This window comes from Ailuropoda melanoleuca, chromosome 4 (assembly GCF_002007445.2).
Source record: "Ailuropoda melanoleuca isolate Jingjing chromosome 4, ASM200744v2, whole genome shotgun sequence".
NCBI lineage: Eukaryota > Metazoa > Chordata > Mammalia > Carnivora > Ursidae > Ailuropoda > Ailuropoda melanoleuca.
Window position 1 is genome coordinate 3,692,212 of NC_048221.1, and position 15,983 is coordinate 3,708,194.

Genomic DNA, 15,983 nt, shown 5'->3' on the forward strand with positions numbered 1-15,983 from the left:
GAGGAGCCTGATGTGGGGCTCGATCCCAGAACGTCGGGATCACGCCCTGAGCCGAAGGCAGACGCTTAACGACTGCGCCACCCAGGCGCCCCTATGCTGGTTCCTTCTTTAACCCAAGCCTTATTTAGAAAAGTGCTTTTAGGGGCGCCTGGGTGGCGCCGTCGTTAAGCGTCTGCCTTCAGCTCAGGGAGTGATCCCGGCGTTATGGGATCGAGCCCCACATCAGGCTCTTCTGCTAGGAGCCTGGCTTCTTCCTCTCCCACTCCCCCTACTTGTGTTCCCTCTCTCGCTGTCTCTCTCTGTCAAATAAATAAATAAAATCTTAAAAAAAAAAAAAGTGCTTTTAAGTTTCCCACCGTAGGCCCTTCTCGGGAGGGCTATCTTTTCATCATAGAATCTACTCCTGGGGGCCCAAGTCTGGTTATCTTATCTACTGTTTGTTTCTTGGGGTTTGTGGAGATCCCCACTGCTGATCCGTGTAAATGTTCCCTGTGTGTTTGAGAACTCGGGGGTGGGGGAGACAGGACTCGATACATCTGTTTGGCTAAGCTAATTCGTGGCATTAGTCACACCTCATATATATACTTTCTGACTACTGGATCTGATGGTTTCTCAAATGGGTGGCCCTACCCTTCCTAGGCTGGGCCCCTGGCCTCACTAAGACCTCCCCGTCTTGTCCCTGGAGCGTCTCTGTGACCGTGGGAGGGACCGCCCAACCCCTATCTAGCACCTGGTTCAGAGCATGAAGAGGTTCGAGCAAGGCTGCGGACCAGCATGGCCCCCCCCTCCATGCCCCTGCGTCTGACTCGGTCCACTCACTGGGTGACCTCCATAGGAAAACCAGTGACCGCAACCCCATGCTTCCCTCCGTGGACTCCGTTCCATCACTGACTCCTCGGCTGTGGAGGAGACGGACCAGGGCACGAATCCCAGCTTCAAACCACTTCAAACCCACTGTGTGACTCTGGGTTGGTGTCTGCCCCTCTCTGAGCTTTGGTTTCCTTATGTGTAAATTGGGTTGATGACCCCCACATCTCAGAGAGCCGGGCCACGGCAGATGCCCAGCCATGGTCACGATTATCACTGAGGACGTGCAGCGGCCCCTGGACACCAGAGCCTCGGTTCTGGGCTCCAATCCCACTATGGCCCCTCGGGCCCTGTGTGATCTCGGGCCAGCGGCACTACCTCTCTGGGCCACCTTCCTTACCAGACCGTGTGCACGACCGAACGAGAACACATCAGCTCTGTGGGCACCCGCCCGCCCCAGGGACGAGACGGGGGCATGACAAACACTCCACCACCGGCCGGGGTCAGACCATCTTCCTTTAATACAAAGTCAATGTATCTACATACGCAGAGGTGGGAAAACCACCCAGCTGCTTCCGCTGGAATAAACAGTGTTGAAAGCAACGGCAGATCCGCTCTTGTACAAAGAGAAAAACTCACTTGCTCAGGGCTGGGGGGGGGATCCCATCCTTCTGCTTCTGCCCCCAAACTGCCCCATAGTCCCAGGGGGAAAGGGTCCCTGATCCAGGCAGAACATGGCCTCTCTCTCCCGGAAGACGTGGGACCCCCTGTTTTGTTCAGTCCTCCTCCTCAGGGGCGGGAGACGGCGGGGGCGGGGGTCACTGCCCTCTCCTCGGCGGCAGCACCCACCCCGGTGGGTTTTTGAACCTGACGCGGGTGGGCTGCAGCCCCCCCTGCCCCCCCACTGCCCCCCTCCCCCAGACCGGTCCTTGATATGTTTCAGAATTAAAAAAGGAAAAGAAAAATGCAAAAAAAAAAAAAAANTTTAAAAAAAAATGAAAAAAAATACACTATTTAAAAAAAGAAATGTCACTGGATACAGTTACACGGAGTCTGAAAAGAAAGCTGAATTTTGCACCCCCCCGGCCCGGCGGCGCCCCCAGCCTGCAGGGCAGGAGGGCTCCCCCGGGGGGAGGGCCAGGGCTCAAGTGCACGGCCCCACCCTCCTCTGGTTCCAGGGAGAACCCCTGTTTGCTCACTGCCCCCCCGCCCCCCACCCAGGAATCTCGTTTGGAATCGGAAGGAAATGAGGAATGTGCCAAGTATCGGAAGGCGGCGGCCGGTGCCGGGAGGCTGCTGGGCACCACACGGGGGGCTCGGGGGCCACATCGCTCCTGCAGACCGTGCAGACACGTGGCCGCTGCCTCCTCCTGCCCTGGCCGCCGGGGTCCAGGCCTCCAGGGGCCCACCCGGCAGGGGCAGAGGCATCAGGGCCGGTGGCGTCTGGCCGGCGGTGACCATGGCTTTAGGTTGCATAGTGGTCAAAGCTCCCAAGGTACTCCAGCGCCGCCTGGTAACAGAACTGATACTCGTCCTGTGGGTGGGGGGAGGGCTCGGTCAGGGCCTCCGCAGCCCTGCGGCCGCCCAGGGCTCCCCATCGCCCTCAGGAGCCAGCCCGCGGCCTGGCTCCTGCAGGGGCAGAGTCACACAGGCTGGGCTCTGGCCCCGGAACGGCCTCCCCTCTACCTGCCTGCAAGCCCCCCTCCCCTGCAGCAGGGCCCTCGGGGCTGGGGGTCTGACTCCAGCTTTGTCTCCGCAGTGACGGGAAGGGACGGCCTAGAGGACACCTGGAATGCCCAACACGTGATCCCAGGGAGGCCCCTTCTAGCTCTGGGCCTCACTTTCCCCATCTGCGGAGGGGGAGGGAGCTTCCGGATCTCTGGCCTGTGTCCGGGTCCTAGCTGAGCTGTGGACTTGCTGTGACTTTGGAGCTGGGACGGACGCCCCTCTGCCCTCTCCGTGGGCTGCTTCTCGGCCCGGGATTTCTTTCTACTCTCACGTCAAGAAGTCTGACTAATCCCCTTCCGCCCGCGACAACCCAGAGTCAAGGCTGACTGCGCCCATCTCCCAGGAGAGGAAACGGAGGCTCGGGAGGACGGAGGCGTGGGGCCGGGCTCTCACCTCCGTCTGCACCATGGCCGGCCTCTGGGTACGCAGCATCTTCACGGTCTGGAAGATGTCCACCACGCCCTCGTACCGCATGCGCTCCAGCACGATGCTGAGCGTGATGAAGACGCCCGTCCTGCCCACGCCGGCACTGTTGGGGCAGGTGCAGCGATTCAGGGGCGGGCGCCCCGGAGCACCCCACGTGCCTGCCCAACTCCTCAGGGACGAAGAACGCCCAAACTCATGAGCCTGGGGGCGGCTCAAGGCCGTGCTCGCTGGGCCTCAGTTTCCCCAGCCGGGCTTGAGGGACAGCTCACCTGCAGTGGACGGAGATGGGGCCGTCCTGGCCGAACTGTTCCTTGGTCTTGTGCACTTGGCCGATGAAGTCAATAAAGCCCTCCCCCGACTTTGGCACGCCCTGCTCCGGCCAGTCCGTGAACTGGAACTGCCGGACCGTCCGGGACTGGCCGTCCTGGAACGAGGTCAGCGGTGGTCATGGCTGGTTTTCTGCTCAGGCCGGCCTCCCAGCCCATCTTCTGTCTCCAGCCAACCCCACCCTCCAGCCTTCCCCATCCCCGGCCCCGTTTCCTGCCGCCTGCCCTGGGGACTTGCAGTCTGTCAGCATCTAAGGGTGCCAACGCCACGCTCGTCCACATCCGGTGACGATGACATCTTAGCCGCCCACCGCCCGCCAGTCCACAGCTGCGCCGTGCACGTCTCCGGGGCCATCCGCCACGGCCAAAGTGGCATCCAACACCACTGCTGGCTGCACGGACACCCGCCCTTCTCAGTCCCGTTCCCGCCACCATGCTCCTCAGCCTCCCCCGCTCTCCCGCCAGGAGCATCACGCCGTCGCACCACCTTCCACCCTTCACCACCCAGCAGGGTGCCGTCGTCCACTGTCCCCCCGTTCCTCACTCTCATCTGTCACTTAAAAAGCGGCGCCATCATCCCACCTCTCACCACCCGCTGCTGCTAACTCCTAATCCGTGACCACCACCAGCCACCTTCCGCAGACCCTCTCCATCTCCTGTTCCTGCTCCCTGGCGGCGCCAGCCCACACCGTGCGCTCCACCCGGCTCCAGCCACGGCGACCCAACTTGTCACTAGGAACCCTTCACCCTCGTCCACCCTTCACTCACCATCTGCGTTCCCAGTCACGTTCTCCCCACCCACACGGTGCCGCCCGGCGATACCCCCTCACCCCAACGGCCTCCATTCCTGCCTCCCTCAGGCTCGTACCATCAACGGCACGGGTAGCACTGGTCAACGATTCCTCATCCTTCTTCGCCACCCAAGGTCATTTTCCACGGATTCTCTCCACCCCCCACGGGCCAAACGCTTGCCCTCCTCCCAGCACCTCTTCCCCGGCCTGTGGCTGAGGACACCTCCCCCTTTGCCAATCTGGGGGACCGCGTTCTGCTGGCGTTCCCCACGTTCTGGCACCTGCATTCACTCTCCAGGCCTCCCTGCCTCCCGCCCAACACCGTCCATGCTTGTCTCCTTCCGCCACGTCCAACGGCACCGTCCGCGGATTCTCCAGGCCCACGTCCCACCAATCCGACGGCACGGTCTCGCGCCACCCAAGCGCCATGACCAANTTCTCCACGGAATCCTCACCCACCGACACCGCCTACCCTCCATCCTCCTCTCCCCGCCACGGTGCTGCGACCCAGCCCCGCCGTTCACGACTCTCTTCTAGTCCACAGCTCCACGCACCCCGCCCCGCTGCACCCTCTGTCACATCTCCCACCCTGCTTTCGGCCCTGCCACGCCGTCCTCCACAAGGAACACCCTGCTCACGCCCCCCTACACCATCCCCTTGGGCCTTGCTTTCCAGTGAGTGGTGCTACACACGCTCCCAGGGACCCTGTGGCATCAGCACCGGGACGCAGAGCTCTTTCCCACCCGTTTGGTGCCGGAGGGATTGGTCCGCTCGACACCCCACTCTGCTTCCTCCCAACCCCCAGGCCTTTGCTTCCACCCCCAACTAGGGAAGCCCTCTCCAGATCACGAGGTTCCATGCCGCAGGGCCCGGCCCGGTTCCGGCATCTCCCAGCGATCCCTCCCCCGCACTCACCCGGGCATCCGTGACCTTGAACTCCCGCAGGATGTACTGAGGCATATTGTATTCTGCCATCGGGTCCACTACGAAGTACTGGTAGCGGGCGGAGCGCTCGGCGGGCCAGTACTGGTGACATTTTTCCTGTGGAGGAGACGGGAGCTGCGGTCAGCCCAGCCTCAGGCCAGGCCCCCCAAGCCCCCGGTCCGTTGCTCACCTAGCCACCCCCACTCCCAGTCCATCCCTCACCGCCCCACACGGCCCCCGGTCCGTGACTCACCCCCTGCCCACCCGGCCGTGGCTCACCGCCCTCCCCCCACCCATCTCCCGCAGCTTGGTCAGCATCACTACGATGGTGGAGTTGTTTTCCCACAGCATGCGCCAGAAGTCCTCCGTGGTTTCTGCCAGCGGCCCCTGCGTCGCGATGTAGGCCTTCTGCTGCCTGCGGTGTGGGGCGTGTGAGACCAGGGCCAGCAGGGAGACACGGGCCCAGGCGAGGGGCCAGCCTGACGCTGCCCGGCGGGTCAGGGCCCCGCAGCCACACTTGCCATGCCTCTGCCTCCCCTGGAGTTGCCGGCCGGTGCCCCATCCCCCTCCCCATCTGGCTGAGCCTCCCCATAACCCCGTTTTGCACCCAGGGACGCCACTGACCGCAGGATCAGTTCCAGAGCCTCAAGGAGGCTGCAGGATGTTTGCTGACCTCTCCTGCCTCCCCCTCTACCCCTTCGAGGGCCAGTAAACTCCTTCCAGGCATCTGCCCGGCCAAACTCTAGGTCACCCCCAGCCTCTGTGCAGGCGGGGCCTTCTGCTGCAACGCCCTCCCGCGGCCAGGGGTTCTCTGCCTCGGCACCGACGCTGGGGCTGGACCCTGCTGCCTGGTGGGTGCTGTGCTGACCAGCACCCCCGGCCTCCGCCCGCCCCACGCCCATCACAACAAAAATGTCACCAGACACGGCCCTATTCTCCTGGGGTGGCAGAAATGCCCAGATTGAGAACCACCGACGTAAAAAGGACAGATGGAACCACGTTACAGACAGCAGCCATCCGTTAAATACCCAGCTCAAGATCCCCTCCACCTTAGCCGCGACCGCACGAGGCCGGCAGGGTGTCCAGCTCTGCTTCCCACGTGAGGCTGGAGACCCCTCGGGGGCCGGGGCAAAGCGAAGGTACCTATAGCCGTCGATGAAGCTGGCGTTGATGTAGTCGGAGCCCTCCACCCCGCGGATGGGCTGCAGACAGACCCGTGTGCTCTCGTACGGCATGATGTTTACCAAGCGGTTCTTGAACTTGTTACAAGGCAGATTGGCACTGATGAAGCGGGATGTGTGGGCTTTGGAGTTGGCCAGCCGCTGCGGGGACAGAGGAGGCCGGGGGTCACAGCGGGACAGCCTCCAGCCGGGGGCCAGCTTTCTCCGGGGCTGGGCCAGCGGGGCTGTGCGTCTTCCCAGCCAGAGCGCGGAGGGTGGGGTGTGTGTGGGGGAGGGGGCAGCCCCGACCTCCAGCTCCTCGCCCACCGGGGACGCCCGCCAACCTTGAACTCGAGCTCCATGCCGGTGACGTGCTCGCCGGGCTCCACCTGTGCCAGCTTCTGGATGTAGGCGTACAGGCTGCGTGCGGGCACCTCGGTGTTGCCGCAGCCCACGGCCTCCAGCAGGGCCTCGTGGATGAAGCTGTACTGGTCCTCGGTCTGCACCATGTAGTTGCGCTGGGACCGCATGAGCGTCACGTGGCCGTACACGTCCACCGTCTTCTCCGGCTTGATCCGCTCCAGCATGGCATCGATGACGATGAAGCAGCCGGTGCGGCCCACGCCGGCACTGTGGGGACGGGCGCGGCGGTCAGGGCCCCCGAAGGAGGCCCCGGGGCGGGAGCGGGGGGCGGCCAGGGTACCTGCAGTGCACGACCACGGGGCCCGCATCCGGCGGGTTACAGGTCTTCACCCTCCGCAGGAAAGCCAGGAACGGCGTCGGGTACTCGGGCACCCCGTGGTCCGGCCACGCCGTGAACTGGAACTGGCGGACCTCACGTTTCTCACTGGAGCCGTTCTGGGGACCACAGGGACACTGCCGGTCAGAGCAGCCCTCCGTGCATGGACAGAGGACGCCAAACTCACACCCAGGGGCCCACCTGCCTCACACACCCCCACCGGGTGTGTCACAGTGTGGCCAACATCATGCCTGACTTTCTCCCCAGATCTGCCCCCATCTCAGCTGGTGGCAGCTCCATCCTTCCAGGTGCTTGGCCAGGACTCAGGAGTCCCCCTTGACCCACTGCCCCTCCCACATCCAACCGGCTCTGCCCTCATCCGTCCCAAACCCGCCCGATTCTCACCCCCTCCATGGCGGTGGCCATCCTGGTCCAGTCCCCTCCGCCCCAGACCCCCTGTTCAGACCCTTGCCCCAACAGTCCGCCCTCCCCACAGCTGCCACCAGAGGGCGACGGTGAGCACCCGAGTCAGGTCTGCCCCACCTCCCCCAACAGGGCTCCCATCCACCTTAGCCCAAGTCCTCACTGAAGCCCTTGCCTCCTCCCTCTCCCCCCATCACTCACTCTGCTACAATCATAATATAAGCCTCATTGTTTCTCCATCATGCCAGGCATGGTCCTGCCCCAGGACCTTTGCACGGGCAGAGCCTCTGCCAGGAATGCTGTTTTCCCAGATCTCACGGCTCCCTTCCTCACCATCTCCAGGTCCCCTGACAGTTTACTTTTCTCCTTCTACATGTAAGATTTGTCATTTTATGTATTTACTGTCAATGCCTTGTTGGCACTGGAGACTAAGCTCCAAAAAGACAACACATTTTGTCTGTCTTGGTTCTTGCTGCGTCTTGGTGCCCAAATCGGGGCCTGACACACAGTGGGTGCTTCGTGTTGACAGAGGACCTGGCTGGAGTCTGGGGAAAGCTGTGGTGGCAACAGCCCTCCACCTCCCCATAATAACAATGAAAAAATGTCCTCCGGATCGCAAACTGCCCCAGTTGAGAACCATGACATAGAAGACACATGGAACCACGTAACTGATAGGAGCCATCAGTTAAATACACATCTAAAGATTCCCTCTGCCCCAGGCCTGACTGCCCAGGCTAGCAGGGACTCTCTAGCTTTGTCTCCCACCCATCATGGGCCTAGGCTGGGTGGGCCAGAGGGCAAGGAGGAAGGGAAGGCCTGGGACATAACCGATGGCAAGGGGACGACAGGCTCATTGCTACATTGGGTTCTGCTGGTTTTGTCTCCTGATGTAGCTGGACACAGGAGGTACCCTCCTCTGGGCCCCAGCTTCCCTGTCTACCAGTGGGCTTTGAGAATGTGGTCAGCCTGGGCCCACACTCTTGCTTCTCTCTGTGATGGGGAGCTCCCAGGACAGAAGCTGGGGCCTTCTGTCTGCCTCTTCCACCCCCATATCCCCCTCCCACAGGCCCCAGCCCCAGCCCAGGCCCTACCTTGTGCAAAGAGAACGTCCGGACACAGAACGTGGCCAGCTCGATGGTGTCTAGCAGCGTGACCTGGATGAAGCCATATGTCTCCGTGCCCCTATTGGGCCAGTACTGATCACACTTGATCTGTAGAAAGCGAGAGAATGGAGGTGAGCATGGGCTGGGGCTGGGGCTGGCGCTAGCCCGGGGCATGGGGACGCAGGGGCTGCAGGGTTTAGGCCCCACCCGTGATTTCTCCTCTAGACGCGTCATCATGACGATGGTAGCCGAACGCTGTTCCCACACCATACGCCAGAAGTCGCCAAAGGTCTCCGGCAGTGGCCCCTGCGTGGCAATGTACGCGTTCTGCCGCCGGTAGCCATCCACGTAGTTGGCGTTGATGTAATCACTGCCCACGATGCCTAGAGCCGAAACAGAAGCCAGAGGTCAGCAGGCATGCTGCTGCCTCCCACACGGGTTCAGTCTGGCCAGCACTTCCAGGAAGCCCTCCTGGACTGCCCCAAGCTGCCCCCAAAGGAACCCCGGAGTCTGAATGTTGCTGTTTCTCCACCTCAACACTGCCGTCACTGGGGGCCAGACTGTTCTGTGGTGGGGCTGTCCTGGTCTGAGCAGCAGCTCTGGCCTCCAACCTTCAGATGCTGCTTGCTCTCTCTCCCCCAGAACGTGAGCACAAAAATGTCCTCAGACATCGCCGGTGTTCCCTGGGCATTGAGAACCACTGACGCAGAGGGACAGACGGGAACATGTTACGACCGCAGCCATCCATTAACTACACGTCCAACAATTCCCAGTAGCTTCTGGCTGGGGCTGGACCAGGCCTGTGACCAGCATCAGGCCTCAGTTTCCCTAATCTGTTGCCCTCGCTCGTCCACACTGGCCCTGCCCCGTGGCCAAGTGGAGGCACGGTGTCTGTGCGCTCTCTCTGGCCCGGGGAAGGGCAGGACGGGGCCTGGGCCGCTACCTTCAATGGGCTGGAGGATGACACGGGAGTGGTCGTACGCGATGACGTTGGCATAGCGGTTCTTGGGTTTGTTCACTTCCAGGTTGGAATGTTCCCACGTGAACTGCTGGCCCGGATCAATGGACTGCAGGGGAAGGTGATGGGGGAGGCATCAGGGCGGGGTGCTGGGGGGCCTGNGCGATGGGGATCGGGGGGTGGCTGAGCATGCCTGGGGGGAGAGCAGACCCCACGGTGCAGGCCGGTCACTCGGGAGCCAGCCCTGGGGCCGGGGGGCGGGGGGGCGCTCTACAGTGTGAGTCTGTGACAGACGCGCTGTGGTTAGAGCGAGTGGCGGGGGATGGGGAGGGTTGAGGACGGCCCGCGCTGGGGCCCGGGGCCCAGGCCTGCGGCTCTGTCTGCAGGTGGAGCGTTCGAGGAGCGGCTCCCAGCTGAGGCTGACACCCCCTGGCTCGTGATGTCCGCCCATCCCAGTGCCCCCAACCCAGCTGGGGATGCAGGGGCTGGGGAAGGGTGGCCCTGGAAGAGTCCAAACTGCTGGTGCGTCGCGGCAAAAAGCAGGCCAGTGACAGAAATGAAGCAGACACGGCTGGCTGGGCCCCTGGAACCTCGCTCCCCAGGGCACGGGCCAGGGACGGACTCCCCTGTCTGCACCTCTGGGATCAGAGCAACTGCGAGGTCTCCTGCCAGGGAGCGCTGGGGAACTGGGGAGGGGAGACGGGTGTGTGTGTGTATGTGCTGGCTGGGGGGGGTCCCCATCTCTCTGTGTGCCTGCATGGGGCAGGGGCAGGGAGCCCCTGACCTCTGAGAGCTCATTTCCCCGTCTGGTGCATGGAGTGGTGTGGGGTGGGCCTGGCTCTTTCTCCCCAGCGTCTGGGTCTGCAAGAACCGTCTCCTCTCCTGGGGCCCGACGGCTGAGCTACGTGCCGGCCCAGAAGTAAAACGCGGCCAGGCTGGCTGGTAAACACCAGCTGTCCCCCACACCCTGGCTGCTCCCCAAGAGCTAAGGAGTGAAGCTGGGTCTGTCTGCCCAGGGGGTCCCCCTGCCTGTCACACAGGACGCACCCCCCAAACCCCTCCCACACGCAGTCACAACCAGCGACCTAAGGGCCCAACAGACTCCCTTGAGAAGCCAGCGCAGGACAGGTGGACAGAGATCGGAGGCGGGATGGAGAACCAAGAATGAAAACAAACGGGGGGTGCGCGGGTGGGGGCGCGAAAGGAAGCCGAGAACAGAGAGACACAGGAACTAACTTTCAAAGTGAAACCCCGGCTCCCTGAGGGGGCTGCTGAGGCCCGAATCTGCAGAAACAGCAAACAATAAAAAAATGAAAACACAAGGGGGCCCCCGCCTCCCCCACCCCTTGCTGGATGCACGCACAATGGCCGGCCGACAGACGCAGAGGGCAGAGCGACTTCAACAGGGGATGCACGCTGCCCCGGCCCCGCCCCGAGGACCTACAGGAGCTGCCGTTCATCCCTCCGACTGGACTGCAGCCAGTCCCGGTTCTCAGCCGTGACTTTGGGAAAATCCCAAAGCTCTCGGCCTTTTGTCAACGAGTCCCCCCAGACAAACCTGGCCTTGGGTCCCCTGTTGGGGTCAGCAGAGGAGATTCAGATGAGGTGCAGGATGGTGAGGGCGAAACTTGGGGGCAGGGGAAGGACCTGTGGGCCCATGCCATGAGCTTTAAGAAGGACAGCGACTATCAGTTAAATATGTGTGTTAAAAATCCTCATTTGGATGAAAATAGAACTGACATGATCTAGTCCAGAGACAGAAGAGGGAGTACATTAGGGGTGCCACATGGGACCTTGCATGATCCCTTATGGTAGACTGCAGCCATCAGTTACACTTGATCTTAGCCAGAAGGCTGAGAAGCGACTGTAGCCATCGGTTAAATATAAGTGCTCAAAATCCTCATTTGGATAAAAACAGAACTGATGTGAAACAGTCCAGCAGCAGAAAAGAGAAAGGAGTATATTAAGAACCGCATGTGAGGCCATGCGTGAGCCCTTCAGGAGGACTGCAGCCATCAGTAACATATAAACGTTTAAAATCTCTGGAAACACTTACTATGGAAACAGGAAGTAGACAGGAAGTTCAGAGACAGGAAGCAGAGAGTGGGTGCAGGGAGAGGGACAGATGTAACCATGCTGTGATCTCATAAGGAGGACAGCAACCATCAGTTAAATGAAAACCTCCTTATTTGGTTAGAAGTAGTTGGCATGAGCCCGCTAAGAGGGAAAAGACGAGGGAGTGCGTGGATCGCTGTACATGAACAAGACCCTGGGTCACTGAGTCCCCCTCCAGGCACGGCAGGTGTCCGCAGTGGACTCGTGTGACGCTACAGGGAACTGGGAAGAGGCAGGGGGGCATGAGCATCTGTGGCCTTGGACAAGAGGCATGCAGGGCCCGTGGGAGGCACAATCTCTGTACCTCACCAGGGGGACATCCCACGGGAGCGTGGGGAAAGGCCGAGGAAAAACCTGAATGCCCACCCCTGAGTGTCCCCAAGACCAGAAGTGGGGACCAGAAGCAAGCTCTTTCCGCAGGAAGAAAGGAGGGCTCTCTGGCTTGTTTGGTTGTTGAGGGGTCCCTTCTCCTCCCAGAGATGACCCCAAGCACCAGTGAAACGCAGCTTTGCGAAAGCCTCCCTTGGTTGTAACCGGAACTGACCTGTGGAATTCCCAAGCCCAGATCCACAGAGGGATTTGGGAATCGGGCATTTCGCTGCACCAGACCGCTCAGCAGGAGCGTACGAGGGCCCACCGCAGGGGCCGCTTCCTCGTCCCTCATGCTACAGCCCCCGCCCCCGGCGGTGTTGATCCTGGCACCTGGGAGACGCACGTACCTGGCGTCTGGAAGTTAATGCGTCTCATTTCCACGGGGTCCTTGGGGTGGTGGGGGGCGAGGTCCGCGTTGTTCAGGAGGCATTTGGTGCGGGGCTCTGAGTCCTTGCGTTTACTTTGGGGAAGCAAGCAGAAGATTCCATGAGTACCGGCACGTGTCCAAAGACGCACTTGTACGCGCATGAACCATGAACGCCGCTCAGGTACCAGGAGCGTGTGACCCGGCCGGTGGGAAGGGGTTCCCGGGACCAGCCACGGACGCGCGTGCAGCCTGCCGGCCCAGCCAAGTGTCCCCTCAGCCCGCGGGCGCGGCGCCACCCCGATCCCTCCCCTCAGCCGCTTGCCTGAAGCCCCCCAAGGACGGACCGGTTCTCACCTGTCAGGTTTGCTGCTCCCGATGGCAGACGCAGGTTAGAAGGAGGGAAAAGAACACAGATGAGGGAGTGCCGGCCACAAAGCACTTGTTTGTGACGGCCAGCGGCTTTCTTACCCACCAGAGCCTGGGGCTCCCCTGGACGAGGGGGCTAATCCTGCCTGCCTGGGTCCCCACCACAAGAAGGAATGTCGCGGCCTCCCCCTGCTAAGGCGCGACGTGTCCCGCGTGGCCACTACAGTTACTCCCCTCGCTAAACTGGACAGAGGCAGCCGCCACCCCAAATCATCCTGCTGAATGGCGTGCAGAGCTCGAGAGGAATCAGGTCCCTCGCCTGCTCTGAACCCCAGCCCTGCCACTCCCCAGGCTGTGTGACTTTGATCTAGTGGCTTAACCTCTCTGAGCCAGGTTTTTCTGTCTATGTTGTAGAGAACCTCAGCGGTCATCCTGTGCAACCAGCCTTCCCTGGACCTTGCAGACCCTCCTTCCTTCTCCAGGAAGCCCTCCCTCCTGTCCAGTGGGGGTGCATGGGGGCTCACTTCTTGTACAGCAAGATGGCGATGACGATGCAGATGATGAAGACGACAGCCAGCACGGGCCCGATCACCCAGATGAGCCCCTCCTCACCGTCCACGATGGGCTGCGGGTCTGGGTTATCCAGCTGGAAGGGATCTGAGAAGGGGCTGGCTGCAAATGTCTGCAGGAACAGGGCGGGAGGGGCCTCCGTCAGTGTCCCTCCCACTTACGGTGGCCAGAGGAGTCTTCCAACACACACCTGTGTCCCCCCCCCTACCGAAACCCTCCTATGGTTCCCGAATCTCTGCTCTCCCCATCTTTCCCCTGGCTTCGGCCACTCTGAAGTCCTTTTGCTCCTCTCGCGCCGCACTTCTAGACCTCTGCGCGTGCAAATCCTGAAGACAGCTTGTCTTGGTTGAACTCCTACACAGCCACCAAAGCCCTAGGTCCCAAGTCCCTTCCTCTAAAAAGCCTTCCCCCTTGGGGAAAGACCCCCAACCTCAAGTCCTTCCCTCTGCCCAGCCCCGATCACAGGAGGCTGGGAGGGTCTGTCTGGTTCTGAGGTCGGGGCCCTGGGGGCTGAGGCCACACCAGGGCCTGCACACTCAGAGGGTATGGCTGGACGTGGGCAGACACCGTTTGGGACTTACAGGCTCGCTCTTCTGCAGCACCGCAAGCACAAAGAGGACATATCGGTGGCCGGGCTCCAAGCCCCTGTTGTCGAAGCCCCCGTACTGCTTCTGGTCGCCGGGGTGGAAGGTGGACGGCAACATGGAGAAGCGAGCCGCGATGTAGGGACGGGGCGCCTCCAGCTGGCGTGAGTGCCTCAGGCTGCGCCTCTGTAGCCGCGAGATGTCCTGGATGAGCTGTGGGAACAGAGGTGCAGGGTGCTCAGAGGCCGGCTGGCAGCAACAGGGTTTCCAAAAGTCAGGGCAGGTTTGGGCCTGGCAGGTCTGGGCCCCACCTCACCTCCTCCAGATCCATGTCTTCCGGGCTGCCCAGAGGGGTCAGGAACTGGCCACCACGAGACTTGCGCAGTGGCACCATCACAATGAAGTAGCTCCTGTAGGGAGATGAAGGATCAGGGGCCGCATCCGAGCAATGCCTGCTGGAGGTGGGTGGGGGAGTCCCTGCGCTCTGAATCTTCCCTTCTGCTTCTATGCCCCTCGAACCCCAGCCATATAGGACTATAGCTCCTGATTCAAGCCTCCAGGCTTTTTAGTATGTGGTTCCTTCTGCCTACAGAGGCTGCCCCAATTATATTTCTTGAACTCCTACACATCCCTCAAAGCCCCAGCTTCCACACCCACACATCCTTGTAGTTCTTAATTCTTCTCTGCTTCCCAGGCAGAGTCTCCCTCTCCCCGCTGGGGACTGTATCACACCATGGGTCTTGAAAGTGTCTGTTTCCAGATCTGTCTCCCCACCAGCCTGGGAGACCAGAACCCAAAGAAGGTCAGGCACACAGAGGCATCAGGCATGTTGGAGGAGAAGCCATAGGCCACATTTAGTGACGATGCCCGTGAGAGGCATCAGGGTAACCACACACTGGGGCTGACACGACCCATGTTTTAGACTCAGGTGAGGACACTGAAGCACAGAGAGGTCACGGGGCCAGCCCCAGTCACAAAGCTGGCTAAGGGAGGGGGCTGAGGACCCCCTGGGGCAGTGGGTGGTTTTGATCGTACTGGACAGGCACGGGGCTCTGGCCGTCGGGCAGATACACCATGATGAAGCCGTCGGAGTCGGGCTTGGGCGCCACGCTGGGCTTGGCACTGAGAAGGTTGAAGGCGGTCCAGGCAGTGACCGTCTGCTGAAGGCCACCCAGGCTGCTGCCTCGGCCGGTCAACACGAAGTTGTAGAAAGTGTTGGGCTTCAGGTGCGTGATGAGCTTTTTGGTGGTGCGGCCGTCCACGTCCAACGTGAGCCCGTTGTACTGGATCTGCGGGCCAGGGCTGGCTCAGCGGGCGGTCTGCACAGAGCCCCGGCCCTGGCTGAACCTTGATCCCAGACGGAGCCGCAATCCCCGCTGAGCCTCGACTCTAAGCCCAGTGTTGACTGAGCCCTGCTCCCAGAATAAGCCTCAATCCTAGGCTAACTCCTGACCCTAGACAGATCGCCAATCCCAGCTGAGGCCCAGCTCTGACCAGGTCCCAATCCTGACTGACCCTTAATCCCGGAATGAGCCCCAATCCTAGACGGAGGCTCAATCCCAGCTGAGTCCCAACTCCGACCAAGCCCTAATCACAGACCGAGTCCCAGCCCAGACTGAGCTCTGACCTCAGACTGAGCCTGGATCCTAGGCTAAATCTCCCTGCTAGGCAGATCCTCAACCCAGCTGAGCCCTGACCCGACTGAGAACCAACCTTGAATGAGCCCCAATCCTCATGAACCCCTAATCTCAGACTGAGTCCCAATCCCAGGTTAAGTCTTGACCACAGACTGAGTCTCAATCCCAGCTGAGCCCAGATCCCACTCAGCCCGGAGTCCAGCTGATTCCCGACCCCTAACCTGGCCCGCCTGCTCCCGGGGCGGGGGAGGGGCCGGCACCTTATAGGGTGTGGGTGACTTGTAGCTGTCAGGAAACTCCCAGCTCAGCAGGACTGACGTCTTCATGATCATTTTCACCTTGAAGTTCTTGGGTGAGACTGTGCCGGGCAGCAGGCAAGTGGGAGAGAGCAGAAGACAGGCCTGTGAGTGCTGGGGGTGAAGCGAGGCAGGCCGGTGGGGTGGGGTGGGGCGGCCCAGGTGCTCCCTGTCATCCGCTGTGCCTGTGCCCATGGCCTTACTGCCTGGCCCTGCCTGGCCCTGTCCCAAGTCCCTGCCGGGGTCGGGGGGAGACGGCGCTGCTGCAGAGAGAAGGCGGAGCGGGAGGGG

The 15,983-nt window shown here is 61.5% G+C and overlaps 1 protein-coding gene across 1 annotated transcript in view; it reads right to left on the reverse strand.

Moving 5' to 3' along the window:
- Positions 1-1,791: 1,791 nt before the first annotated feature.
- PTPRS (protein tyrosine phosphatase receptor type S) overlaps positions 1,792-15,983 on the reverse strand; it is a 65,923-nt gene continuing 51,731 nt past the window's right edge. Inside the window, 20 exon segments of the mRNA XM_034660015.1 lie at positions 1,792-2,341; positions 2,929-3,064; positions 3,231-3,385; positions 4,994-5,123; positions 5,295-5,417; positions 6,146-6,324; positions 6,507-6,792; positions 6,866-7,020; positions 8,416-8,535; positions 8,635-8,810; positions 9,371-9,519; positions 9,521-9,578; positions 10,622-10,669; positions 12,220-12,332; positions 12,594-12,605; positions 13,130-13,287; positions 13,757-13,972; positions 14,076-14,169; positions 14,795-15,048; positions 15,657-15,754. Coding sequence (XP_034515906.1) covers positions 2,273-2,341; positions 2,929-3,064; positions 3,231-3,385; positions 4,994-5,123; positions 5,295-5,417; positions 6,146-6,324; positions 6,507-6,792; positions 6,866-7,020; positions 8,416-8,535; positions 8,635-8,810; positions 9,371-9,519; positions 9,521-9,578; positions 10,622-10,669; positions 12,220-12,332; positions 12,594-12,605; positions 13,130-13,287; positions 13,757-13,972; positions 14,076-14,169; positions 14,795-15,048; positions 15,657-15,754 — 2,729 coding nt within the window. The 3' untranslated portion in view covers positions 1,792-2,272.